Consider the following 27102-nt stretch of genomic DNA (forward strand, 5'->3'; position numbering starts at 1 on the left):
AGGTCTGCGATACTCACACTGATTTTCCTTATGGTTATAAGAGTCCCTGGGATCCAATCTCCATCCCTTCCATGAGATTTGTGGGGAAGCCTCCCTAAGAAGCCTACAAGCTGGGTAGCAGCCCCAGAAGGGTTAGATCCCAGCCCTCCAGACTCTGTGCTGACGAGCGCTCTCCCTGTCCCCAGGACATCGAGAAGACCATGAGCACAGCTCTGCACGAGCTGCGGGAACTGGAGAGGCAGAACACAGTCAAGCAGGCGCCAGATGTGGTGCTGGACACCCTGGAGCCCCTGAAGAACCCGCCAGGCCCCATCAGCTCAGAGCCGGCCAGCCCCCTGCACACCATCGTCATCCGCGACCCCGACGCCGCCATGCGTCGCAGCAGCAGTTCCTCCACCGAGATGATGACCACCTTCAAGCCAGCCCTGTCCGCCCGCCTGGCCGGCGCCCAGCTGCGCCCGCCCCCCATGCGGCCGGTGCGGCCCGTGGTCCAGCATCGGTCCAGCAGCAGCAGCAGCTCGGGCGTGGGCAGCCCGGCCGTGACGCCCACCGAGAAGATGTTCCCCAACAGCTCGGCCGACAAGTCGGGCACCATGTGACCTGCGGGGTGGCGGGCACCGCCCCGGCCCGCCGTGGCCCGCCGTGGCCGAGGGTGGCCTCTGTGACTCCCACGTCCTCCCGGTGCTCCTGGCCTTGTCGGGCAGGGCCCGGAAGGTCAGCCTGGGAGCGGGTCTGTGTGGAGCTGAGGCCCAGGCCCGAGCCACAGCTCGCCTTCAGCCACATGAATCCACAGGCCTCCCTCCTGTGTGCACACAGACGGCCAAGCGGAGAGGAGCAGCCGCCCCAGCCGGAGCCTTTCCCAAGGTCGTGGCAAATGTTAAATGGCTTCACCCGCGTATCGTCACTGGAAAGTTATTCTCTCGACATTCTCTCTACATGCATCCATACGTGTGTATGTATGTGTATGTGCATATGTACACGTATATATGTACGTATGTGTCTGTAGGAGTGTGTGTGTGTATATATATATTTATGCATCTATATACATATACTAGATCTGGACACACATATGAAATGTATATAGGATCTCCTTTTTCTTTTTACGAAACTTAGATTTACCTCAGACCCATGCCACCAAACATCTCCCGCTGAGTTATTTGGTGGGATTTGCAGGGACTTTTCTGGGAGAATTTAAGGCCCACAGTAACTGCGAATGAAGCAATATACTACTAACCTGCAGAAAAACAAAACCAGTCTCCCACTGTCTCCAGAAGTTGTGGCCTTCCAGAACAGTCTGCCCCTAAAGGAAGGGTGGGGCAGGTGGTACCCCGGGCAGGCTGCTCCCAGAGGTGGGGAACCCTTCACAGAGCCCCCCCCGTCCACCCCAGAGACCCTGCCTTTCCACACGGAGGCCAAGACCAACTGCACCCCAAAGGCATGGAGGACGTTGGCGAGAAGAGCCCTGACTGCAGCGGCCTGTGTTCGACTGTAGAAGAGGGGATGGTGAGAGCCTGAGCCCCATCGTAGCACAGTATTATGTGTGGTTGGGAAAAAGGAAAAAAAAAAAACCCAAACAGTGGTGTGGAACACTTCAAAACCTAGAAACGCTGTAGGAATAAATCTGTGGTAACTATAGAGGTTTAACTTATACCATTTTCAAAATATTTAATTTTGTCTTTTCCTCTTTCTACTAATTATACTGTGTCAAAATCTGGAACTAAACAGGCAAGGAGACTTTGAGTCCCATCATTTTAATTTGAAATCAGGCCGTGACACGCTCTGGCTGGTGGCCTCTTGCATGAACCACACGGGACCGTAAGTGCCCACCTCAGACCAGGGCCGGGGAGGGAGTCCTTGGCACTTGCCGTCCTAGAGAACGCTTCGGTGGACTTTATGCAATGAAATAAGCTTCCCTCTCCCCTTTCCCTTCCCTTTTGCCCACCTTCTCCAGCACATTTAACTCAATTGAAAATATGGGGTTAGGTTTGGGGGGCGTGCCACCCACCTCACTGAACCTCTGTCTCCTGCTCCATAAAAATGTAAGCGAGCAAGCCATGCAACCTAGAAAGCATTGTGCCAACACGATTGCTCTCTTCACGGTCATCACTAAGGTGAAAACCATCCAGCGCCATCCTTTTGAAACCTCCTAATGGCATTTGAGAAGTGGGCAGTGGAATTTTCCTGCCAGCTTCATAAGAGCCATGAAGCCCGGTCCTGCAGGTACATCACCTCTTGACATTCCATCATTACCATTTCAGCCCATTGGATTAAGTTTCGCCCTCTCCTCTGGTCCCCAGACGGGGGGACCTATGAAGCCACGTTACCTAGGTGTATAGGGGTGGTGAGCCACGCTGCCTGGCCTGAAGCACTGGCCTTGAGAGCACACAGTGGAGGAAAGAATAAGAAAGGGCACAAAAAGAGAATGCCAGGGAGAGGCCAGTGACAAACTTGACCTTCCTTGTTTTGCCTATAACTCCTGGAAATGAAAGAGCCTCAGAACGAGCTAGGAGCCCTCTGTCTTTTTAGCACATAAACATACCCCCATATCACAGGTTAGGAGAGGAAGCAAGGCCTTAGGATGGCTGTGACTTGTCCAAGATTTAATAGATGGCTGAGAGTGGGGCTGGGTCCAGCTCCTAAAGTCATTTATTTGCAAGGAGGCTGTGCTGTTCAGTGGGATAAGAGACTTCTCATGTCCACCCCAGAGAGACTCGCAGACCTTAAATGCAGTGGCCTCCTGTGCAAAATGCCACATTCTCTGCCATGACTACCAGACGAAAAGTGAAAATCTGAGTTGACAGATCTGTTGCCTGAAATACATAACACCAGTCAGATCATGTGGATTTTCCTCTGAGATGACTAACTTCTTCTTTCCTTATTGAAAATAGGCCTGCCTTTCACTGAATTACCTGAGGGCAGAGCCTTTGCCGTTTTCTTTAGGCACCTATTCTTCCATTGGGAAATGGCTGGTGAGTTCACATTTAGGGAAGCTCACACCTCACTCATCCAGCTCCAAATCTGAGCCTTGACGCAGAACCACGTGGAAAAGTACTTCCCCCTGCCCCACCCATCTGGCGCCCTGCATGTCTCAGGCCCCCTCCACGCGCATCCAGGCCCGCCCCCTGTCACGAGCATTGGCATTCTCGTCCTGACTCTTGCCTGTGTTAGTCCACTATATATTGCTGTATTTGCTTAAATGCTGGAAAGTAACTGTTAAAATGTGAAACTGTAATTTTTAAAAAGGCTACAATGAAATCACAGCCAATGCCACTCACCAAATCTTTGCACCTAGTAGATAGATCAGTGTAAAAAACAAGTACCAGAAACCTAACTGTACAGTGAGCGTGGGGGGAAACGTAGTAACCTAGTTAGTAGTCCTCAGTATAACCAGTTGTACAAGGGGAAGTGGTGTTTACCTGCTTGTCCATCACGATTACCGAAAGCTGTACTGATCAGTTCATTGATAACGGGCAATTTTTTTTTTTTTTTCTTCACAGAACAGTTTCTTAACCTTCAACTTACCCTGAGGTCAAGCCTTTTGTCTTTATGTGTTACTGGTGTTCAGTCTCTTTTAGGAATGAACCAGCAAGATGTTCATTTAAAACTGACCAAAGACAATTCATTCCTGGTCTAGTTTCCTGGGCCTGGGGCCCAGCCTCCGGCCACTAAGGACCTTTCTTGGATAAAACGGAGAATGAGCCGTGCTTCCTACCCCTCTCTCACTCTCTCCCTTTAGTCCCCTTTCCTCTTAAAGAGCTGCTCTGAGCTGTGGGATTCTGTGAAAAATTCTTGCCTTTCCTTGTTTTCAGTGCTAACGATTTCTCACCTTGAAGCGCCTTTTGAACCCCAGACAGAGCGCACAACTGGAGGGAATTGTCAGCTTGGGAATCAGACTTGGGAGTCTTTTCTCTGAGGTCACTGGGCCCAGGGGCAGGAGAGAAACGGATTCCCGAGGGTTGAAAGGTTCCTATTCCATGAAGAAATCCAAGTGGGAAGAGATGCAGGGAAGTGGAGTCATCCCTCGGCTGCCTGCGGAACTAGCAGCTCAGCGATCTGCCTTATAAACAAACACTCCAGAACTGGCTGGTGGTACCCCCAGGGGGCCAGCACAGGGAAGGGCCTGGCGTGGGTCTTGCTTCCCTGTTGGAGGCCCTCGGAGTGCCTTGTCAGGGGGATTTCTTTCTCATTCAGGAGGCACGGATGCAGAGGACTTCCTGGGGCCTGGTCATTACCTGGCGCTCAGCGCACGTACACAGCTGACGGCAAACCATGAGGCCTAATGGAATGGTTCTTCCTCTCAGTCTCTCTGTCCCTAACCTTTCATACTAGAGCAAATGCCTCATCCTCCTGAGAAACCTAGAAAGAAGGACGGCTGGCTCACAGCCATGGGGGTTAGGGGCTGCTGGGTTCAGGGAGGGAGACCTGGAGGAAAAGGCAGGAAGCGGGTGAGCCGAGGTGTTGCTAAGATGATTTTCTGCTGTGCAGAGCTAATGGTGATGTTTCATGGCAACTTCCCCGGTTCTCTGGGGTCCCCGCTCCTCTGAGCAGCCGTGTGGAGAATTCCGCACATACCTAAAGCTGCTGGGGGAGCTGAGGGCAGGGGCTTTGCTGCCAGGTCTGCGTCCTCCTTGCCTCTCTGAGGTTGATCTGCCAGGGTCCCGCCGTCTCATCCTCTGGGACTGCCCCTTGCCAACACCTCCTTTCTGTGTGAAAGGACAAATGACAGGCAAACGACAACCTTGAACCAGAGCAGCCAGAGTGCGTTTTGCTTCCCTCAAATGGAAGTAGCTTCTGGCCAGAGTTTCTGCTCAGGCTCTAGTCCCCGGCAGTGTGACTGTTTACTCGGTTTGGCAATAGGTTTGGTTCTGATTGCTTCAGAGTGGCTGGTCTATTTCATTTCCTTTGGTTTCCTTCCCCCCCAAACTGTCAGGAAAATCAAACCGAAATCACCCTAGGAGATTGCTGGTTGCCTGTCCCCGTGTGGCGATAAGTGTTGCCCTCTCCCGGACATCATTTCTCTACCTTACAACCCAGCGCCCGTGCTGTAGAGTGTCTGACTGGATCCTCTGTCGCGTATTCTGATGGTGCCTGCTGGTTTGACGTGGAGCTATCCTGTGAAATAAAACAGCTTAACTTTTCTCAAACGTGCTCCGGTGGCTTTTTGGAAGGGTGAGGTTGCCCGCTGGGGATGGGGAGGCCCCAGGGGGGTGTTCCTACCCTCCAGTCCACGGTCAGTGTGCTTCCCCTGGGAAGCATCCCTGAGATGTCCTTTAGCTCAGGTCGAACATTGTGAAGGCCAAGTTTCCAAAGAGGACTGCGTCCGCTGCAGAGCTAACTGAAGGAGGTAAGTGTGGGGTGCCTGCTGGGAAAGCGAGAACCAGGACGGTCAGAGCAAAGGCAAGGGGGAGGGGGAGCCATCATCTGAGGAGAGGCCTTCCTGAGCTTATGACGAATCAGCGGAGGCCACAGGATACTATTGCCAGTGTGACTGCATATGCAGCATTTTAGCACCTGTTGTCTACACACGTGTGATACAGCCCCTTGGAATTGTGTGTGTGTGTGTGCATGTGTGAAGTGTTTGTTGATCACTTATTTCTGTCCCAGACACTAGATTAAGTATGCATTTCTCGTCAAATTCTCAAAACAGCTATTGAAGGTAAGTACCCTTCTTAAACCCCATTCTGCAGAAGATGAAATGGAGGCTCTGAGAGGCTAAGCAACTTGTCCGAACTCAGGCTAGGAAGTGAAGGAGCCCGAATCTGAATTCAGCCCATCTGACCCCGCAGCCGTGCTGTTTACACATTCATTGTCTTGCCTGCCCTCAAGCAAGTTCATCACAGTGGGATTGGCGGCAGGATCCCATGATGAAGGTAGCTCCCTGCGGGCCGTAGTCAAGGAATACACCGGGCCTTTCCTTTCCAGTGAGCCCTCTGGTGGACCTTCACACAGGGGCCTTTGCAGAAGAGAACCAGGTCTTCTGCCAGCCTCAGGGAATCCATCAGTCCCCCCATAGCCACTCACCACTCAGTGGCGGCCTTTCGCTAATTCCAGGCTCCAATGCGGTGCAGCCTGCTGAGGGTCTAGATTTTGGGTGCATTCCATAATCTCTTATCTGGCTCAAAGCAACCGTGCTTGCTTGAGAACCCTGAAAAAGAAGTCTGTCAGTCAACAAGTGTGTGGTAAGCACCTTGGTGTGAGCCTTGCCCCAAGCTGGCTGCTGGGGAGACGGACGAGACCCAGTTCCTACCCTCAAGTTGCTCGCAGTCTAATTGCACAAGACGATCACTCCAGAATCCTGAAATCAACTTTGACTCATTAAAGCAACGATGCAAAGGACAGCATCTCTGACCCACAGAAGCACAAAGAAAGGACACATTTTAGCTGCCTGATGGCTTTGCCAGCCCCAAAGCAGTCCATTGCTGGACTGCCCACTTCTGGGCATATCTGTTTAGGACTCTGCGAGGGACGAGCTATCCAACCCACATAGCCTTAAGGAAAGAGAATTTACTTGCTCACATAGCTGGGAACTCCAGGCTAGGACGGACTCCAAGCACGGATGGTCTGAGAGTGGCGTGGTCTCCCGGCCGCAGTCCCCTCTTCTCAGGCTGGCTCTACTCAGCTCTGCCTGTTAACTTCATGCTCACAGGGCTCTCCGATATCTTGCGATTGCCCGATGGCTGCGGAAGCTCCCCCTGCCTGCACCTCCTCAGCTTCAACACAAGGAAAGTCTTAAGTTTGATTCACCTCGGTCAGAATTACGCTGCAGGTCATCCCTGAAGCAGCCAGAGGGTCTAAACAACCCCTGGTGTCAAGGGTGGTGTCAACCCCACCCACACCTTCTCTCAGGAATGAATAGTTGCCCAAAGGAGATCCTGGGGGCTGTCCTTGTGCTGTAGACCATGATAAATACTAAATGGTCACTGAGTTGTAGAGTGGTTAGTTACGCAGCAATAGCTAACTGATAGGCTAGAAAAATGCTCATGCAGATATACTCCAACTTTGCACTTATCCCTGGACTCCAGGTTAACTTAACAATAATAAAACTAATATTCATCAAGCACATGCTGGGTGTTCTTCCAAGAACACAGCGCTGAGTACTTCACGTACTTCACCTCACTGAAACCTTAAGACCATCCACAGGGGTAAATTCTGTTAGCATCCCTATTTGACACATGAGGAAGGTGATGTGCAGGGGCTTTAAGCCCAGGATTCCATACCTGCTCTGGTCCCCTCCTATGACCCCTGTCCCCATCTCTAGGTAAGTGCTTTGTCTTCCCACAGCACCCATTGCCTAAGAGGAGTACAGCCACCCTCGTGGATGTGAATGACTGCAAGGCCAGACTGCCTGGGTTTGAACCCTGGCCTCCCCTCCTTACCAGCAGAGAAGGCTCAGGAAAATTCTCTACAGTTCTGCCCCTCAGTTCTGTCACCTCTAAAGCAGGGATAGTAATAGTACCTGCCTCAGAGGCTTGTCATGAGAAGTAGATGAGTTAGTACATAGAACATGCTTGGGACAGTGCCTGGCGCAGAGAAAACCCTCAATAAATGTAGCTGCTATAATGATGATCTTGCCTTCTGGAGAGCCCTAATTCCAGTGCCCCAGTCCCAAAGCCAGATTTGTTGTTTTCCCCAATGGGCCTTGGGGCCTTTGAGTAAATCAGCTAGCTCACCGCCTGCCTCTGTCCCAGAACCCCAAATGGGAACATATAGGTGTATAAATACATCTGTATTGAGCATCTACTGTGTGCCAGGCACTGTTCTAAGCAACTTACATGGACTATCTCATTCTTTTCCAACAGAGAGACTATAATGTATGAACCATTACTGAGCTCCATCAGGTTCAGAGAAGTAAAGTAACTTTCTGAAGATCACACAGTTGATAAGTGGTAAACTTGAATACCTGTGGAAGAGGTCAACTCAAAACATAGGTGGCTGGCTTCCCCCCTGCCCCCCATCCCTGCCCTCATATTAATTTCTTTGCTTTCAACGTGCCCGGCCTAGGTCTCCATTCCACTGATGGCAAACATATAGACACCCGTGACTGCTCAGACCCACCAAGACTCCTGGTGACAGCTCCTTCCTGGCCCCCAGATATACAGACGCTACTTAGACAAAGTGGATGCAGGAGGGCAGGGGTAGGGCTGAATTTGACTCTTTGTCCCCTATAGGCCCAACACAGGCACTTTAGTGAAAGGTCGATTAAATGCAAGGATGAGATTTTTAAAAAAATGCATAAGGAATGCGTGGGGTGATTGCTCTTCTGCATTTCTTCCTCAAAGCTTGGGCTCACGTCCAGCCCGATACTCTACTGCCATCATGTGGCTGTTTGTAAAATGGCAGGTGGGATCTGTGGTCTCCAATTTTTACTGTGAAAAATTTCAAACTTCGAGAATACAGAGGATAGTGTAACCTATTATGTCTATCATTTAGATTTAAAAATTATTTAAATTTTTCCAAGTTTGCTTTATATTTTTAAAATTTCAAATAGATCACCATCATGATATTTTACCCTGAGATACATCAGCATCATCTCTAAACATGACATTTTTCTACCTAATGACAGTTGCATGTTTACAACTAATCAAATTAACAATAATTTCTCAGTATAATTTAATACCTAATTCATATTCAAGTTTTAACGATTGTTCCCCAAAACGTCTTTTAAAGTTTGGTTTGCTCAAATCAGGAGCCCAACAAGGGCATAGTGGGGTTACATCTCAAGTCTTTTTTATTTTAAAACAAAACTAACCTCTGGGCATGACTTGGGAAGAACTCTGGCTTGCTTTCTGGTAGAATGCCCCATGGTCTGGATTTCTTTGATTGCTTCCGTGAGCTGTCAGTTCCCTGTGGCTGCCCTCCATGTATGTTTGTGAGGTAATAGAAAATATGTGCACTGGTCTCTGCCCCAGTTCCTGGCACAGCGCCCCTAAAGCCCTTGTAAATTCCTAAGTGATAAGTTCACTAGCGGCACCTTTTTGTTCTAACGAGAGGACTCTGGTGGTCTCCTGGATGACTCCGGGATGGGGTATGGTCACCAGAAAAGCCAAGCCATCATTAGAAGCTTGGAATTTTCAGCCCGCCCCAGCCTTCTCCAGAGAGGGGAGAGGGGCTGAAAATGAGGTTCATAATTGATCATGCCTACTTGACGGAGCCTCCATAAACTCCCAAAGTAGGGGGTTCAGAGACCTTCCAGGGGGACAAACGCACCCTGGAAGTTGGAGTTGGTGATGCACCCCAACTCCACCGGGACAGAAGGTCCTGTGCCCTGCATGCTCCCAGACCTCACCCTGTGTGTCTCTTCATCTGACGGTTCATCTGAGTCCTTTGTCATAGCCTTTAATGAACTGGTAAGTGTGTTTCCCTGAGTTCTGTGAGCCACTTTAGCAAATTAGTCGAACTCAAGGAGGGGTCATTAGAACCTCTGATCTACAGCTGTTGCTCAGAAGCCAGGCGATAACATGAGTTTCTGATTGGCATTTGAATGGGGTCGGGGAGGCAGGCCTGTGAGACTGAGCCCTTGACCTGCGGGGTCTGACACCATCTCTGGGTAGACAGTGTCAGAACCGAGTTCAGTTGTAGGACAGCCAGCTGGGTCGCAGAGAATTGCTTGTTGTGGGGAAACACCATGCATTTGGGGACCAGAAGTGTGCCAAGTGTCACATGTGGCTAGCGATGGAGACTCACGGGAAGAGAGACGCATTAGGGAGCGTTCCCTACACAGCAGAACTGAGTTTATCTGATTCAGTCTCGTAACCTGGGAACTGGATCTAAATGTTTGATTAGGTTCAGTTTCACCATTTCAGGCAGGAATGCTTGCTGGAGGGTGAGTACTCCACATCATGCCACATCAGGGGCTGTGTGCTGTTTGCTGCCCCCTTTCAGGATTGATGAGATGGGTTAGTGGGTTCAGGTGGGTTCACCCTCAGCCTCCCACCATGGCCTGATCATTTGGAACCTAAGTATCCTGTCCCTCAAGAACCTCCCACCCAATGGTCTTACAATGACTTTCTAATTTCATTTCTTCTATATTTATCAGCTAAAATTCTCGTCAACAGGGGCTAGTATTTCCCTAAAATACAGTTCATTCTGGAGAAGAATAAATGCTTAATTCTTCCTCCTTATCTATCAACCTTCAGAGTAAGAAGCCAATACAATCTCAACCTCCAATGGTAGCAAATGAGGGCTTTCTTTTCTTCTGCTGAGACTCATTATAAATTCCTGGATTTTCAAATATTCATTGCATTCCAATCCGTTGCAATCCATATTCTTTCCGTGGCTTAAGTCTGCAGGGTTAGCTTCAGGATGGCTCCATTAGTTTTGGGCAACTCCCTCATTTGGGCACAGTGTGATTTTCCAGGCTCCTCTTCCACCTACTCTGCCCCAGACCTAAAATCAGCCATGTCTCCAAGGAGCCCTGATTTCTCTTCATGGGGACAGTATTTAGGGACCCCAATCTGTGCACTAGTAAGTGGTGGGGCTGAGATTTGAACTCAGGCAGTCTGACTTCAGAGCTGGTGCTGTTAACCTCTCTGACCTCTGGTTAACAACAGGTATTAGTAATAATTATAACTATTACTCCTACTGCTATAACTGGCCACTCACTACGTGTCAGATATCTTGGTAGGTGCTTCCCAAGATTTAAAAAACAAAGTTATTCTAACAACCCTCTGAGATAGGCATTGTTACTCTTATCCTAGAAAAGAGGAAACTGAGGCTCTGAAAGGTCAGTGATTCATCCAAGGTCACCGGGTCAGCGGAAGAGCATAGATGCAAACTGAAGTCTGTGTGACTCTAAATCTTGTTCCCCTAGTCACCAAAGAGACTTCTGTCCTGCGTGATTCCCACCCTGCCTCCTTTCAGTGGTCCCCCGCTTTTCTCCCTTAGCCCCAGGCACTCCCTGTATCCCAGGGCCCCAGAGCCCCCGGGCCAGGTGATCCACCCAGGGAGCATTTGTTGGGCGCCCCCTGCACTCACAGCTGGGGCTGGGGCACAGCTGGTCTAGTCGGGGAGATGAAGTAGTTGCCATGTGGTGTATTTGTGCTATAACATGAGAGGGGCAACCTGCTTTAGCACCCCCAGAGGGCACTCAACGCTCCCAAGGGGGCTCTGGGAATTTAAACAGTCTTTAAGAATCAAAGAATTGGGGGGGGGGGCGTGTTTCCAGACATCATGACAGATGGTGGAGATTTTCTGGCGCAGGACTCAGCCACACACCCCTGAATTAGTTCCAGGTAGAGGGCTGCCTCCGTATAGGAGGAGTGGCTTGGAGCCTGTGGGGACAGGAATTGTTGCAGAGAAGAATTGTCTTGCTCTGGCACCTGTAAAATCCAGCACCAGATTGGAAGCAGAGTCCAGATAAGTAACGGGATCAAAGAGAGCAGGAGATGGCTCTGGAAAGAGGAGGGACCAGTAGGACTGGGGCTGTACCTGGGGTCTCCCAAACCAGGCTCCAGGCAGGCAAACGACTCCCGGGGAGGGTCACTTTGGTTTTTGTTCACTATAGCAGTTAGCCATTGCTGTCTAACAAACACACCCCCAAACTTAGTGGCTTAAGACAATAGACATTTTTTATTTACCACGATCCTGTGGATATATTGAGCAGTTTTATGGGCAGGGGTGGCTGGGCTGCTCTTTGCGGTAAGCAGGTGGCTTGCCTGGGGTTGGATGGTCTGGGATGGCCTCACCCACATGTCTGGCAGGTGACGCCATGATGACTTGGCCCCTGTCCCTCAACATGCAGGAGGATTCTTAGGGTTTGTTCACATGCCGGCCCTGGGGCTGGGTCTCCAGGGTGGGAGTGGCTGGCGAGAACAAGGCAGGGTCTACATCTAGGAGGAGTTAGAGGGTGGCCTGGTCATAGGGATAGAGTCCCCAGTAAGCACAGAGCCCAAAGCACCTTCACCTCCTCCAACTGCTGCCACCTGGTCCAGCCCCGTCACAGCCCCTGACGGGTACATCTGCGCTTTTCCCACTAAAATCCTTTCATCACCCAGCAGCTAGAAATGAAATGTGGATGAAAGTGTGAATGATTCTAAATCTTTTAAAAATGTAAATCTTTTGAAAATGTAAATCAGATCATGTCACTTCCCTGCCTAAAACCCTCCAAGAGCTCCCCGTGGGGGTTATAGAAACTTAATAACCCTGGCATCTGACGCTCACACGACACTTGCTTTTTAGGTGCCAGGTGCTGCTCTAGGCACTTAAATTACAATAACTTATTTAATTCTTACAACGTCCCTATAAAACAAATACTACTATTATCACCCCATTTTACAGATGAGAAAACTGAGGCACAGAGAGGTTAAATAATTTGTCCAAGTTAACATGGATTAAAACCCAAACTCTTTTCTCAAACCCAACTCTTTTTACATGGCTGCCTCTAGCTTATCAGTTGTATCCTAGCACAGATGTCATCTTCTCAGAGAGAGCTTCCCAGATCAGCCAGTTTATAGCGTCTCCCCACTCTCTACCACACCCTCCTCTCTTGTTTTCACATCACTTCCCATTTTATTAAATGCACTTATCTACTCCTTTTCTTACATTCTCCCTTGTTTCTGTCCTGGCCCCATTCTCTGCCAAGGTGTCAGCTCCTGAGAGCAGGGACCACGACTCTTGTTCACCTCTGAATTCCAGCACCTGGAAGAGGTGGGTACCGGCTCAATAAACATTTGTTAGAATTGAGGGAGGAAAAGAGGGAGGGAGAGAGGGAAGAAAGAAGGGATAAAGCCTCCTTCAATATTCCCCTCCCATGCCTAGAATGAGGCTGGGTCCTGGAGGAAGAATGGAGGACAAAGAGGAGTGTCATTACGAGAAACCCCGGCAAGGAACTCGGGGGCCTGGGACCCCTCAAGGTACAGCCAGACCAGGCCCCACACTCAGCTGGGAGAATGTTGTCCTGATTAGGGTTGTCAGATTTGGCAAATAAAATACAAGATGCTCAGTTAAATTTGAATTTCAGATACACAGTGAATAAATCTTTAGTTTAAGTATGTCATGTGCAATATTTAGGATATACGTATATTAAAAAACTGTTTGCTCTTGATCTGAAATTCAAATTTGCTGGACATCCTGTATTTTATCTGGCCACCCTATCCCGGATCCTGTCTTTGCGCTAGTGCAACAAGAGATTCTACTGAGCACTGGCTTTTTCTGTATGGAACGTTTTGTTTTTACTCCCGAATAAGGAAGTGCAATCTCTTTATTGATCTAACAGAAGGAGAATGTCTGTGGAACCAGCAGCTTGTTAGAGGAGATTGGCTCCTGCGGGTGGATAAATACTGTGGGGAGGGCAAGGCAGATGCTTTGTCCTGAGCTCAAAGTGGCTTTCAGAACCTGCTTGTGCCCTTGTGTGGACTTTCCTTCCCCAGCCCAGAGGTGGGCTTGAGTGGGTGCTATTGAAGAGGGCAGGAAGGGAACTGCTTGGCCCGGGAGGAGATTTATGGGTATGTGGGCTTATTCCAGAGATTCGCTCATTCATTCAGTCCCACCAAGCAGCTGGTGGCAGGAAGTCAGAGATGAATGGTACTGGGTGCTGCCCTGGAGGCTCTCCAGAGACGGGGAGATGGGTTTGGACCCCAAGGCCAACGAGTGATGCCTGCTTCCAAACCTGTCTTCATAGTTGAATAGGAAGCGTGCATTTCTTTCCCTGTCTTGTCTCTCTCTCCCCTTCCTTCCCCATTCCTTTTCTCTTTTCTCATCTCCTCTGTATCCTTTTCTCACCTCCCCAGAGCTTTGCCACCTTAAACCTTGTAGCCAACTAGTACCATAAAAGAACAATTACTGGTGCACTCAGGCTTGGGATCTGGTCTTGGTCTCATTTCCTTCGTCTTCCCAAGCCTACCCCATCTCTTTGCATCCAGGAGTAGGCAATGCATCCAGCACAGCCTGGATCCAATACATCCAGCGTAGCCTGGAGTGCATTTACATGCCCCTTTCTAATTGGCTGATAGAAACCCACTGCCTCCCCTAACCTGCCACTCCCCATCTTCCTGTTGGAGCCCCACTAGGTCTAGCATCCTGGGATCCTTAGACCTCTGCCCTGTGGCCTTGTCTACTCAGTTATTTCTCCATAAAATGTCAATGGGTGATCCCTTCTGGTTTGGGGTTAAAAGATCTAGATTCAACGTCGGACTTTGCCACTGACAAGCTGTGTGATCTTGAATGAGTCCTTTTGCCTCTCTGAGACTCAGTTCCTACATCTATAAAATGGGAATAATTCTCATGATGGGGTCCTTATAAGAATATTCTGTAGTGCTTAATATGGACGAAAGCCAGACTGCCCAAGTCAAATCCTTCCTCTTCCACTTACTAGCAGAACGCACTATGCCAGTTATCTATTTATTTCTCTTTCCTCATTTGGTTGGAGTGAGTCTGAAACAAGTCAACATACGTAAACACATCTAGAACAGTGCTTTGCATACAAAGTGCCTAATAAATGTCAGCTATTGTTGTGATGGATATTAAAGTCCTTTGTCCAAATGCTGTTAATATCATTATTGCCCAATGAGTCTTTGGGCACAGGCTGGGAAAAATCAATTTAATATATCTCTGACTCAGGGGCCAGAGTTCCTTATGAAGAGAGCCCAAAGGAGTGAAGCCTTAACCTCTCTGAGCCTCCTTGTCTTCATCTGTAAAATGGCAATAGCAGCCTCACTTCTGCCTACTTCACAGGGACGCTCTGACTGGCCAATGGTAAGCACTTAAAAAAAAAATTATGAAGGAATGAATACATGGACCACAGCGGGAAGCAGTGGCAAGCTGCAGGGGTCTTCCCTGAGTAACTGACTTGCTGTATGCTGACTTGCTGCCCACGAGACATGATGTGAAGGAGGCCCACATCAGGCAGCCTATCGATGAGTGCTGAGTTGAGCAGACAGACTGAGTGGTGCGATGGTCAACGCTTCACATCTGGGTAACGGGCACTCGTACTCACTTGGTGAGAGTATAAATGTATCGGTACAGCCCTTTTGGAAAATCACATAGTGCTAGCTATCACAGTGTTTAAAGAACACACAAATTCACCTAGCACTTCCATTTACAGGAAATCATCCCCCAAATATTCTGGCTCAAGTGTGCCAAGATTTATATAGATAGTGTGTTCCTTGCAACTGTTTGCAATAATGAAAAACTGGAAACAACCTAAATGGTCCTCAGTATGGGTGTACATAAGTAAATTGTGGTATATCTGTATTATGGACTATGTAGCTATTAAAAGGAACGAAGTAAATCTATATGTATTAGCATGGAGAGGTCTCAGGATGTATGTAAATAAACCCACAGAAAACCTCAAGTTGACAGAGGTATGCATTTAATGTATCAACATTTGTGGGCAAAAAACCCTGTATCTATGTATCTGCACAGGAAATATCTGGAAGGCTACACGCCAAAGTTAAGATGATTACATTAAATTAACCATCCTATTTGATAAAAGAGCTCCTATTTTAAGGCCAGAGGCCCTATGTGTAGTCTGGTCAAAGAAATTGCGTGACTCAGAGAAACTCTATTCACTTTTTTGAGCCAAAGCTTTCTCTTGTGTAAACGAATAATGATATTTACCTCTCAGTATTGTGATGGGGTGAGATGAAATAATGGATGTGAAAACCCCGGCTATAATGAGCAGAGACAGCTCATTATAGCAATCAGGGAGGGCGACCGGAAGGAAGAGGCAGGAGCCCAGACCTTGAAAGGTTTGGCAAGGCCTGGATTTGGTTTGACTTTAGGCTGTCTCTTCCTAACATTCAACAGGTATTCACTTATTAATGGTACAGTACAAAACCCGCAAGTGGGTTTTTTAACCACACATCTGCGCAAGGAGGCGTAGCGGAAGCCTGGCGCGTGCGCAAAGAGAGCACCTTCGGTTGCGCTTCGGCCACGTCCTACAACTCCCAGCATGCTCCGCACCCGCGTCGGGCGCGTCGCCGACTGCTGACGTAGCTCTGTAGCGCGGGGAATTTCGAGTGGCAGTGGAGCGCTGGAGACCAGTGGGTCGCGGACCCTCCACCTTCTTTAGGGGAGGCCATGGACTCCCTAGTAGAGCCCCGGTGGCCTCCGGGCCTGGCAGTCATGAAGGTGAGTGCTTCGGGGAGGTCGGGGGCGTACGACGTCCGCGGGAGGCCAGCCCCGCCTTGAGGAGGAGAAAGGACGAGGCGCCGGCGCCGAATTGGGCCAGGATTCCCGGCTCTGCGTTGCCGTTTGCCACCGCGTGGATCTGGGCCTCAGTTTCTTCCTCTCCTGGGAAGTACCGGGGACAGGCCTTGGTCCCTTATGGTGAGCCTAGGTTGGCTGTCGTATGGGACGGGGTATTCTGCCGTTCAGTCACAACAATCACAATGATGTGGAAAGAAACACTTACTCTAAACGGTGGAAACGACAGTGATACCTAATCCTTTCTTAGAGCTTACTGCGTGCCAAGCATTATGTAAACTCTCCCAGTACTTTAGTGAAGAATCTCCCACAGTGACACCGGACACGGTTTGGAGTGGAGCTTGCATCAGAAAACATTTATTTAATCACCTAGCAAAGCGGGCAGTCTCCTTTACATTCTCATTCATTTCTTCTAATTACCCTCAAGAAGCCTAGTGCTACTTTGCCCTAATTCCTCCCTAACGCGTCCTAACTCTTGATAGTTGTGCATCCTCTCTTTTAAACAAAGAAATCAGGACTCACGTTTAGCACTAGCCTTTATTTTTTTGGGCACGCGGGACTCTCACTGTTGTGGCCTCTCCCGTTGCGGAGCACAGGCTCCGGACGCGCAGGCTCAGCAGCCATGGCTCACGGGCCCAGCCGCTCCGCGGCACGTGGGATCCTCCCGGACCGGGGCACGAACCCGCGTCCCCTGCATCGGCAGGCGGACTCTCAACCACTGCACCACCAGGGAAGCCCTAGCCTTTCATTTTATTGAAGTCTTTCACTCAAATAACATTGATTTTTGTGGCTACTTTGTTTTTGGCAATGCATTCCTGTTTCCATGGACGGTAGTGGTGAGTCCTGGATTCCTACTATGTTTGGTCAAGAGCAAACACACCATTCTGTACTAGCTAAAATCAGTTGCTTGGTTTTTCTCCTTGTTCTGTGATTATTTCCGTTTGTGACTGAGCAAAATCATGTTCTTCTGTTGCTCAGTTTTGTAAACTACGGATTATGGTATCTGCCCCACTGACTCATAAGGTGACTTTGAGAATTAAGTGAAGGGACTTGGGGGAGGTTAAAGTAAGTATAAGGCCTTGTTTTACCTGCCATCATCAGTGTCATCTACAGGGCTTGGTGACTGAAGATCTCCCCATGTTGAAGAGCTGACATTGTGGAAGGATCTGGGAAAGCCGTGGTTTTGCAGTTGTGGTGGCTTTGGCTCCAGTGTGCAGTGGAGAAGAGCATAGATTTGAGTTCCAATGGTTCTGGCTTAAATTTAGTCTCTGCCTTCTGTTTAACAGTGTGACCTTGATTCAGTTACTTAACCTCTCTGAGCCTGGGTTGCCTCAACTATAAACTGCAGACAGAAATAGTTTATAAGGTTGGTTAAATGAGTTGATGTGTGTGGATAGGGATCCTGTCTGGCTTATTCACTGTGCCTAACACAATGCCTGGCACGTGGTGGGTGCTCAAAAATTATTTGCTAATTGATTGAAGGTATCTAGAAGGTAGTAAGCATTAAATCAATATATCTTTATTATTATTATTAATGCTTAACATGTGTTAAGTATTTCTCCCCCTGCTTTTTAGTGGTTGTCATGAAGTTTATGAATTGGATAAGGGAAGGGAAAGCTTCCCCCTTCCACTTTCTCTAAGTTGAGGAAATCCCAGGGCATCCACTGGACTGAACATCTGTGCATGCAAGAATGTTATAGCTCATCGGATGCGGTATCACTTCCACAGATCCTGCTCAGCACATCTGTCAGAACCACTCCTCCAGGAGAGGACGGTGATAGAGAAGAAAGCAAATAGACCAGGTGTCAGGGCTTTGGCTTCTGGTCCTGCCTCTGCTCTTGATTGATTTTTCAACACAATCCTCTAGCTTTTTGTGTCAGTGGTAGCTTACCATCCAAAGTAATGGAAGATTTGGGCATTTGAATGTTTATTTCTCTGGTTTTACTGTAACAAACATTTGTTTTTGACAGATTATAAATGTAGAATGTGTATATAGTAGAAAAAAATTAAAATTCACAGTAAGATAAAGGAGGAAATGAAAGTTACCTGGCATCCTACCATCTAGAGAGAACCACTGTTTAACATTTCCTCTTATTGTTCTTCAGTTTTTCTCATGTGTGATCATGCACACACGTACCCACAATGTGTATATGCATTTAAAATTTGGGATCACCTTGGAGTCAACCTCTCGGATTTGATCCAACGCCTTATAAGCTCTATAGGCTTCATCTAAAAAATTGGCATATAGATGCTATAGACCTCCTAAGATTGTTAAGGAGATTAAACTACCTAGTTCTGTTGTTATGTATTATTGTTGTAGGTTTGTTCTCTGATTTTTTTTTGTTTGCATTAAAACATGAACATTTTTCCATGCATTAATTATTGTTTGAAAGCATGTTTCCTTTAATGGCAACAATATTTCATATGTGAACTATTAGAGACATTAGTCTTTTTGTTTGTTTGCATTTTTAAAATTTAGGTCATACACTCATGGTTCAAAAAGTACGCGAAATAAAAAGTAAAAGTCTTCCTCCACACTTGTCCCTCATCTGTCCAGTTTCCTGACCCCTTTGACTATTATTTGTTACGTTCTTGTGTTCAGATTTGCATTCAGATTTATATTCTTATTCCCTCCTCCCTTTTTAACAAAAGGTCACAGACAGTGTGTACTGCCTGTACCTTACTTCCTTTTTTCACTTTTCTTGGCAGTCTTTCCATACCAGTACATAAGAGAGCACGCGCGCTCTCTCTCTCTCTCTCTCTCTCTTTTTCCTCTTAAATATCTGCTCAGTATTCTTTTGAATGAAATAACATTTTAGGGCTTCCCTGGTGGCGCAGTGGTTAAGAGTCTGCCTGCCAATGCAGGGGACATGGGTTTGAGCCCTGGTCGGGGAAGATCCCACATGCTGCAGAGCAACTAGGCCCGTGCGCCGTAAGTACTGAGCTTGCGCTCTAGAGCCCGCACGCCACAGCTACTGAAGACTGCGTGCCACAACTACTGAAGCCTGCGCGCCTAGAGCCTGTGCTCCGCAACAGGAGAGGCCACCGCAATGAGAAGCCCGCGCACTGCAACGAAGAGTAGGCCCCGCTCGCCACAACTAGAGAAAGCCTGCGTGCAGCAACGAAGACCCAACGCAGCCAAAAATAATAAATAAATAAATAAATTTATAAAAAGAAAAGAAATAACATTTTAAATGATTTAGAAGATTTTAGGTTGCGAGAGAGATCCTTTCGTGTTTGGGTTTCATTCCAGATGGACGCACATCTATCTGACTTTGCAGATTGCCTGCCTCTTCCCCTCCTTCTGCTGTCACTGGCGCCAGCTCTTTCCAGGGCTTCCTCATCTGGCTCCACCCTGTAGTACTGTACAGTACCGAGCAGAAAGCACTGGATTGACGGCCGGTAGACAGGAAGTTTTGTCCTGGCTTGACTCATGTGCTGTGAGCCTGCTCTGGATACAAGTTTACTCATTTGTGAAGTAAGGGTTTTAACTGGATAATTTCTAGTGTTTCTCTTTAATATTCTCTGATCTGGTTCTTACCCTGTGTGGTGAATGGCTGCTGGTACTTTTCACCCCCGCAGTGACAGTGGGCCAGGGAATGGGGTCTGAAGAGGAGGAGGCTTGGAGGAGGAACTGGAAATACATGGCAAGTAGAAGAGAAATAGAGTAGCCCTTTTGTGTCGGGCTGGCAATATGGAGTGGGATTCTGTACAGTGTCAGCTTTATCTTTCTGAAGTGTTCTCTATAACCTAAGATTTGAATAAGTCATATGGGGGAGGTTTTCTCTCCCCTGCAGTTTATGTGGACTTAGCTTTTGAGTTTGAATATTTGACGAAGAAGTATTATTAAATTATTTTTTTAGGGAATGGAGAAGGAGTTCTGTGGCAGATGTTCCAGTCTTGGTGGCTTTCTGATAGGTGTGTATGTATTTATGCATTTCAGACAATAGATGATTTGCTGCGCTGTGGAATTTGCTTTGAATATTTCAACATTGCAATGATGATTCCTCAGTGTTCACATAACTGTAAGTATGTATTGTTTCTCTGAGTTACAAAAATGTGGTTTTTTATGTAATGTATTATTTTAACACCAAAGATAAGTACACATTTGTTATTTATTTCTCACCTTTAGCTCCTCTATCTTGAGGTTTTAGCATGGTCTTTTCCATGACCTCCCTCTTAAATATTAAGTATTTTTTACAAGGCTCCTATATTTTCTACCACCTCCCTCTTGGATACTTTTATGCCTTTTGTAACATTCACAGGAATAAAGATTTTGATCACTATTTATTGTTATTTGCCCGGCACTTTTAGATGTTAAATTTCAGATTTTTCATTTTTAGCAGGATAGGAGATAGGTGGTTCAACCAAGTAGTCCTTGGCATAGAATTTTAAAGTTAAAAAATTCCACTGGGAGAATTCTACAACTGAAGAGTATTGCAGACAGTTTTATCACTTAACTTGCTGTGTGATGGTGGGAAGACTCATATATTGAAATGTGCTTGTACTTCTCTTCGTGAGTCTAGTATGTACATAGTTTTTATACTGTGGTTTGACATTTAGTGCATGGGGTGCACTTATTGTTCTGGATTTAGCCATCAGTTTATGGATTATCTAGGCTTATGATCGTTCTTATTCTCTATTTTCGAGTTGATTTGCCTTGGAAAGTTAAAAAAAAAAGTTAGGCTTAAAAAATGGTTTTAGTGGATAGTGGTAGCTTTGGTGAAAAAGTTTCCATAGGGAAGACATAATAAGAGGATGGTGGTGGTAGCAACATGGGTATTAGAGATAAACTTAGGCTTGACTCTTAGCTCTCCACTTATTAGGTGGGTGAGATTGCAAACGCTCAACATTTTTTCAGATGTGAAACCCTGGTGACTAGTTTCTGCCTTAGGAGATGGTTGTGAGAATTAAATGTACAGAGTCCAGTGTCTGGCACGTTATAGGGCCTTAATAAATCTTAGTTTCCTTCTAGGCTAGATTCATATTAGGAACCAAGATAAGTTTTGGGGATTGTTTCTAAATATGTGTTAAAATCACCTTTATTTAGGTATGATTTATATGTAGTAAAAGGCATCCATTTTAAGTGCGCAGTAAAATGTACAAGTGTCAACGAGTTTCAACAAATGTTTATACCAGGTAATGACTACAATTAAGATATTAAACATTTCTATCACTTGACAGAGTTCTCCCCATTATCAGTCAGTATGGCCCCAGGGAATTATATGTGGGTCTGTTTCTGGATTCTCTTCTATTTCATTGATTTTTATGTCTATCCTTGTGCCAATACTACACTGTCTTAATTACGGTAGCCTTCTAGTAAGTCTTCAAGTCAAGTATTGTAACTACGCCAACGTTGTTTTTCTTTATCAAGATTGTTTTGGTTCTTTTAGGATCTTTGCATTTTATATGCATTTCAATATAAATTTTAGAATCAGGTTGTCAGTTTCTACCAAGAAAAGCCTGCTGGGATGTTCCTTGGGATTGCACTAAATCTAGAGATCCATCTGAGGATATATGACTTTTTTTTTTTGAGATTTATTTATTTTTTATTTATTTTTGGCTGCGTCGGGTTTTAGTTGCAGCATGTGGGATCTTTGTTGAGGCATGCGGGATCTTTCGTTGCAGCATGTGGGCTTCTCTCTAGTTGTGGTGTGCGGGTTTTCTCTCTCTAGTTGTGGCGCACGGGCTCTGTAGTTGTGGGGTGCAGGTTCCAGGACGCATGGGCTCTGTAGTGTGTGGCACTCAGGCTCTAGTTGAGGCGCGCAAACTCAGTAGTTGTGGCACTCGGGCTTAGTTACCCTGCGGCATGTGGGATCTTCGTTCTCTGACCAGGGATTGAACTTGCTTCCCCTGCATTGTAAGGCAGATTCTTTACCACTGTACCACTAGCGAAGTCCCTATGACATCTTAACAGTGTTGTCTTCAATGTAAAAATGTTGTCCTAAATTAGAAATAAATCCCAGAAAATAGTCAGGATTATCTTAAAGCAAAAGGACAGCTTTATTGCTTGCAAGGTTTGCAAACAGGGGATATGCAGCCTGTGGCTGTAACCTAAAGTACCTTTGGGTGTAGGGGGTAAAGAGAGAGGGATTTTTAAAAACAAACTTTTTAATTCCAGCATCTTTTTTGTTGATTCCTTAGGAATTTTTATATACACAGTCATGTCATCTGTGAATAAAAACAGTTTTACTTCTTCCTTCCTTAATCTGCATGCCTCATATTTCTAGTTGTTAGACAGGCTAAGTACCTCTAGTAGAATGTTAAAAAGAAGTGGTGTAGGTGAATATCCTTTCTTTATTCCCAGTTTAATGGGGAAAGCTTTCAGTCTTTCAGGCATAATGTTAGCTGTAAGTTTTATCGTATTCTTAATACATTTTTATAAATTTATCAGGTTGAGGCAATTCGTCTATGCTCTGAATTAGCTGAGAGTTTTTTTTTTAAATCATGAATGGTTACTGAATTTTGTCAAGTTTGTTTTTTTTGCATGTATAGAGATGCTCATATGATTTAATTCCTTTATTTTAGAATATGATTAATTACACTGATTTGTTTTTAAATGTTAAAACAACCTTGAATTCCTTTCAATAAATTTGTCCCTTTAATCTAAGCTGTTGAGTTTATCAGCATAGAGCTTGAAAAATGCTACTCCCTAGGGACTTCCCTGGCAGTCCAGTGGTTAAGACTCTTCCCTTACACTGCAGGGGGTGCGGGTTTGATCTCTGGTCAGGAAAAGAAGTTCCCACATGTCGTGCTGCAACGGCCCAGAAAAAAACAAAACAAAACAAAACAACCTACTCCCTACTGTCCTTCTCTTGTCTGGAGGGTATGTAGTGATATTCCCTTTTATCCATATGCTAGAAAGGTGTGTTTTCTTTTTTTTTCCTTGATTAATCTAGCTAAAGGTTTATCAATTTTGTTGCTGTTTTCAAAGAACCAACTTTTGGTTCATTGTTTTCTGTATTTTTTCTATTTTATTGATTTACACTTTCAAAATCTTTATTATTTCCTTTCTTTTACTTATATGAGTTTAATTTGCTCTTATATTTCTAACTTTCTAAGGTAGAAGATGAGATCGATATTAGACCTTCTTTTCTAATATAAACGTTTAAAGCTATAAATTTTCCTTTAAGCCCTGCTTTAGCTACATCCCACAAATTTTGATATGTGAGTTTTCATTTTTGTTTAAAGTGTATGCTAATGTCCTTTTTGATTTATTTTTTGACCCATGAGTTATTTAGAAGTCTTTAGTTTAATTTCTAAAAATTTGGGAGTTTTCCTGCTATCTTCCTGTTATTAATGTCTAATTTAATTATGTTCTTTTCAAAACTCAAACAATTATGTCCGATTTCAGTTTTTAAATCAAACTGAGACTTGTTTTATGGCCCACAATATGGTCATTCTTGGTTAATGTTTCACATATACTTTAAAAGAATGTCTATTCTAGTTGGGCGGAGTGTTCTATGAATGTCAATTAGATCAACTTGGTTGATACTGCTTTTTAAATCTTCTGTATCTCTGCTGGTTCTCTGTGTATTATTTTATCAGTACTGAGAGAGGAGTGTCGAAATCTCCAAATATAATTGTGGATTTGTCTGATTTTTCTTTTTACTTCTGTAAGTTTGTGCTTTATATATTTTTGAAGCATTTTTATTAGGCACATACACATTTATGATTATTTTGTCTTCCTGATGAATTGGCTGTTTTGTGATTGTGAAATGGCCCTCTTTATCCCTGGTAATGTTCTTTGTTCTAAAGTCTTCTTTTTTCTGATATTAATATAGTCACTCCCACTTCTTTAAGATTAGTGTTTTCATGGTTTGTCTTTTTCCATCCTTTTACTTCTCATCTACCTGTGTCTTGATATTTATATTGGACTTTTTTAGACAGTATATATTTTGGGTCTTCCCATTCAATCTAGTCTGAAAATATCTATTTTTACTTGGAATATTTAGACATACACTGTATAATATAGTAGCTGCTAGCCTCATGCGGCTATTTATATTTCAGTTAAAATTAATTAAACTTAAATAAAATTAAAACTTTAGATTCCCAGTTCCACTAGCCTCATTTCAAGTGTTGAATAGCACATGTGGCTAGTGGCTGCTATCTTGGATAGTGCAGATATAGAACATTTCCATCATTGCAGAAAGTTAATTATTGATAAGGCTGGATCTAGATATACTACCTTGCTTTCTGTTTTTTATTTACTCATCTATTTTTTCTTCTCTTCCAGCCTTTTAAAAAAAATTGAACATTTAAAAAATATTAAATCTTTTCCACAGTTGACTTATTAGTGCTACTTCTTTGTTTTATTATTTTAGCGGCTGTTTAAGATAGGCATCTTTAAGTTATTACAGTCTCCCTTTGAACGATATTATACCACTTGACTAGTGTAAAACTGTTACAGCTGTGCACTTCTTCCTTTTTTAAATTGAAATATAGTTGATTTACAATATTATATTAGTTTCAGGTGTACAACATAGTGATTCAATATTTTTATAGATTGTACTACATTTAAAGTTATTATCAAATATTGGCTATCTTCTCTGTGCTGTACAACAGCGGTCCCCAACCTTTTTGGCACCAGGGACTGGTTTTGTGGAAGACAATTTTTCCATGGATGCGGGGGGTGGGGTATGGTTCAGGTGGTAATGTGAGCGTTGGGGAGTGATGGGGAGCAGCAGATGAAGCTTTGCTCGCTCGCCCGCCGCTCACCTCCTGCTCTGCAGCCTGGTTCCCCTGCTTTGGCACCCCTGCTGTACAATATATCCTTGTAGCTTACTTATTTTATAAATACATAGTAGTTTGTACTTCTCAATCCTTCACCCCTATCTTGCCCCTCCCCCATTTCCTTTCCCCACTAGTTCTCTCTGTGAGTCTGTTTCTATTTTGTTATATTCATTTGTTTCATTTTTTAGGTTCCACTTGTGAGAGATAGCATATAGTATTTGTTTTTCTCTGACTTATTTCACTAAGCATAATAACCTCCAGGTACATCCATGTTGTTGCAAATGGCAAAATTTCATTCTTTATTGTGGCTGAGCAATATTCCATTGTATATGTACGACCTGTTCTTTATCCATTCATTGTCTTTAAGTGATAGACACTAAGTTGCTTCCATATCTTGACTGTTGTTAAATAATGCTCCTATGAACATTGGGATGCATGTATCTTTTCAAATTAGTGTTTTTGGTTTTTTTGAGGTATATACCCAAGAGTGGAATTGCTGGATCATATGGTAGTTCTGTTTTTAGTTTTTTGAGGAACCTCCACTGTCTTCCATAGAGGTTTCACCAACTTACATTCCCCAGCAGTGTACTAGGGTTCCCTTTTCTCAACATCTTCACCAGCATTTGAAATTTGTGGTCTTTGTGATTCCAGTCATACTGACAGGTGTGAGATGATCTCTCATTGTGGTTTTGATTTGCATTTCTCTGATGGTGAGTGATGTTGAGCATCTTTTCACGTGGCTGTTGGCCATCTATATGTCTTCTTTGGAAAAATGTCTATTCAGGTCCTCTGCCCATTTTTTAATTGGGTTTTTTTTTTTTTGACACTGAGTTGTATGAGCTATTTATATATTTTGAATATTAACTCCTATTTGGTCATATCATTTGCAAATATTTCTCCCATTCAGTAGGTTGTCTTTTTGTTTTGTTGATGGTTTCTTTTGCTGTGCAAAAGCTTTTACGTTTAATTAGGTTTCATTTGTTTATTTTTGCTTTTATTTCCTTTTTCACAGAAGACAGATCCAAAAAACTATTGCTACGATTTATGTCAAAGAGTGTTATGCCTGTGTTTTCTTTCAGGAGGTTTATGGTTTCAGTCTTACATTTAGATCTTTTGATTTTCTTTTTGTATATCGTGTGAAAATGTTCTAATTTCATTCTTCCTGTTTCACTAACTGCCTTTATTCTTTTTTTATTTTTTAATAGATCTTTATTGGAGTATAATTGCTTCACAATACTGTGTTAGTTTCTGTTGCACAACAAAGTGAATCACGCATATGCATACACATGTCCCCATATCCCCTCCCTCTTGAGCCTCCCTCCCATCCTCCCTATCCCACCCTTCTAGGTCATCGCAAAGCGCCAAGCCGATCTCCCTGTGCTATGCTGCTGCTTCCCACCAGTCAACTGTTTTACATGTGGTAGTGTATATGTGTTGATGCTACTCTCACTTCGCCCTAGCTTTGCCCTCCCACCCCATGTCCTCAAGTACGTTTTCTATGTCTACCTCTTTATTCCTGCCTTGCAACTAGGTTCATCAGTACCAATTTTTTTCTTTTTTTTTTTTAGATTCCATATGTTTATGTGTTAGCATACGGTATTTGTTTTTCTCTTTTTTTTGTCTTTCCATGTCTTCATTCTTTTTTTTAATTTTATTTTATTTATTTTTTTATACAGCAGGTTCTTATTGGTTGTTTTTCTCTTTCTGACTTACTTCACTCTGTATGACAGACTCTAGGTCCATCCACCTCACTACAAATAACTCAATTTTGTTTCCTTTTATGGCTGAGTAATATTCCATTGTATATATGTGCCACGTCTTCTTTATCCATTCATCTGTCGATGGACATTTAGGTTGGTTCCATGTCCTGGCTATTGTAAATAGTGCTGCAGTGAACATTGTGGTGCACGTCTCTTTTTGAATTATTTTTCTCAGGGTATATGCCCACTGATGGGATTGCTGGGTCATATGGTACTTCTATTTTTAGTTTTTTAAGGAACCTCCATACTGTTCTCCATAGTGGTTGTATCAATTTACATTCCCACCAGCAGTGCAGCAGGGTTCTCTTTTCATCACACCCTCTCCAGCATTTATTGTCTGTAGATTTTTGATGATGGCCATTCTCACCGGTGTGAGATGATACCTCATTGTAGTTTTGATTTGCATTTCTCTAATAATTAGTGATGTTGGGCATCTTTTCATGTGCCTCTTGGCCATCTGTATGTC

General features: G+C 44.9%; 2 protein-coding genes across 5 annotated transcripts in view; both read left to right on the forward strand.

Annotated features, from left to right (window-relative positions):
- Positions 1–1734, forward strand: part of SRGAP3 (SLIT-ROBO Rho GTPase activating protein 3) — a 251736-nt gene extending 250002 nt beyond the window's left edge. Inside the window, exon 22 of one of the 2 annotated variants that reach the window (XM_060161300.1) lies at positions 186–1734. In XM_060161300.1, coding sequence (XP_060017283.1) covers positions 186–599 — 414 coding nt within the window. In that variant the 3' untranslated portion in view covers positions 600–1734. The remainder of the gene's footprint in view (positions 1–185) is intronic. The other variant, XM_060161301.1, reaches the window with a different exon arrangement.
- A 14205-nt stretch (positions 1735–15939) lies between these two features.
- RAD18 (RAD18 E3 ubiquitin protein ligase) overlaps positions 15940–27102 on the forward strand; it is a 124664-nt gene continuing 113501 nt past the window's right edge. For all 3 annotated transcript variants that reach the window (XR_009543108.1, XM_060163871.1, XM_060163870.1), the window contains exons 1-2: positions 15940–16068; positions 20087–20168. Coding sequence is in view for 2 of the 3 variants with exons in the window: in XM_060163871.1 (XP_060019854.1) it covers positions 16018–16068; positions 20087–20168 (133 nt within the window). In the remaining variant the exon portion in view is untranslated. The remainder of the gene's footprint in view (positions 16069–20086; positions 20169–27102) is intronic.

This window comes from Lagenorhynchus albirostris, chromosome 10 (genome assembly GCF_949774975.1).
Source record: "Lagenorhynchus albirostris chromosome 10, mLagAlb1.1, whole genome shotgun sequence".
Classification (NCBI taxonomy): Eukaryota; Metazoa; Chordata; class Mammalia; order Artiodactyla; family Delphinidae; genus Lagenorhynchus; species Lagenorhynchus albirostris.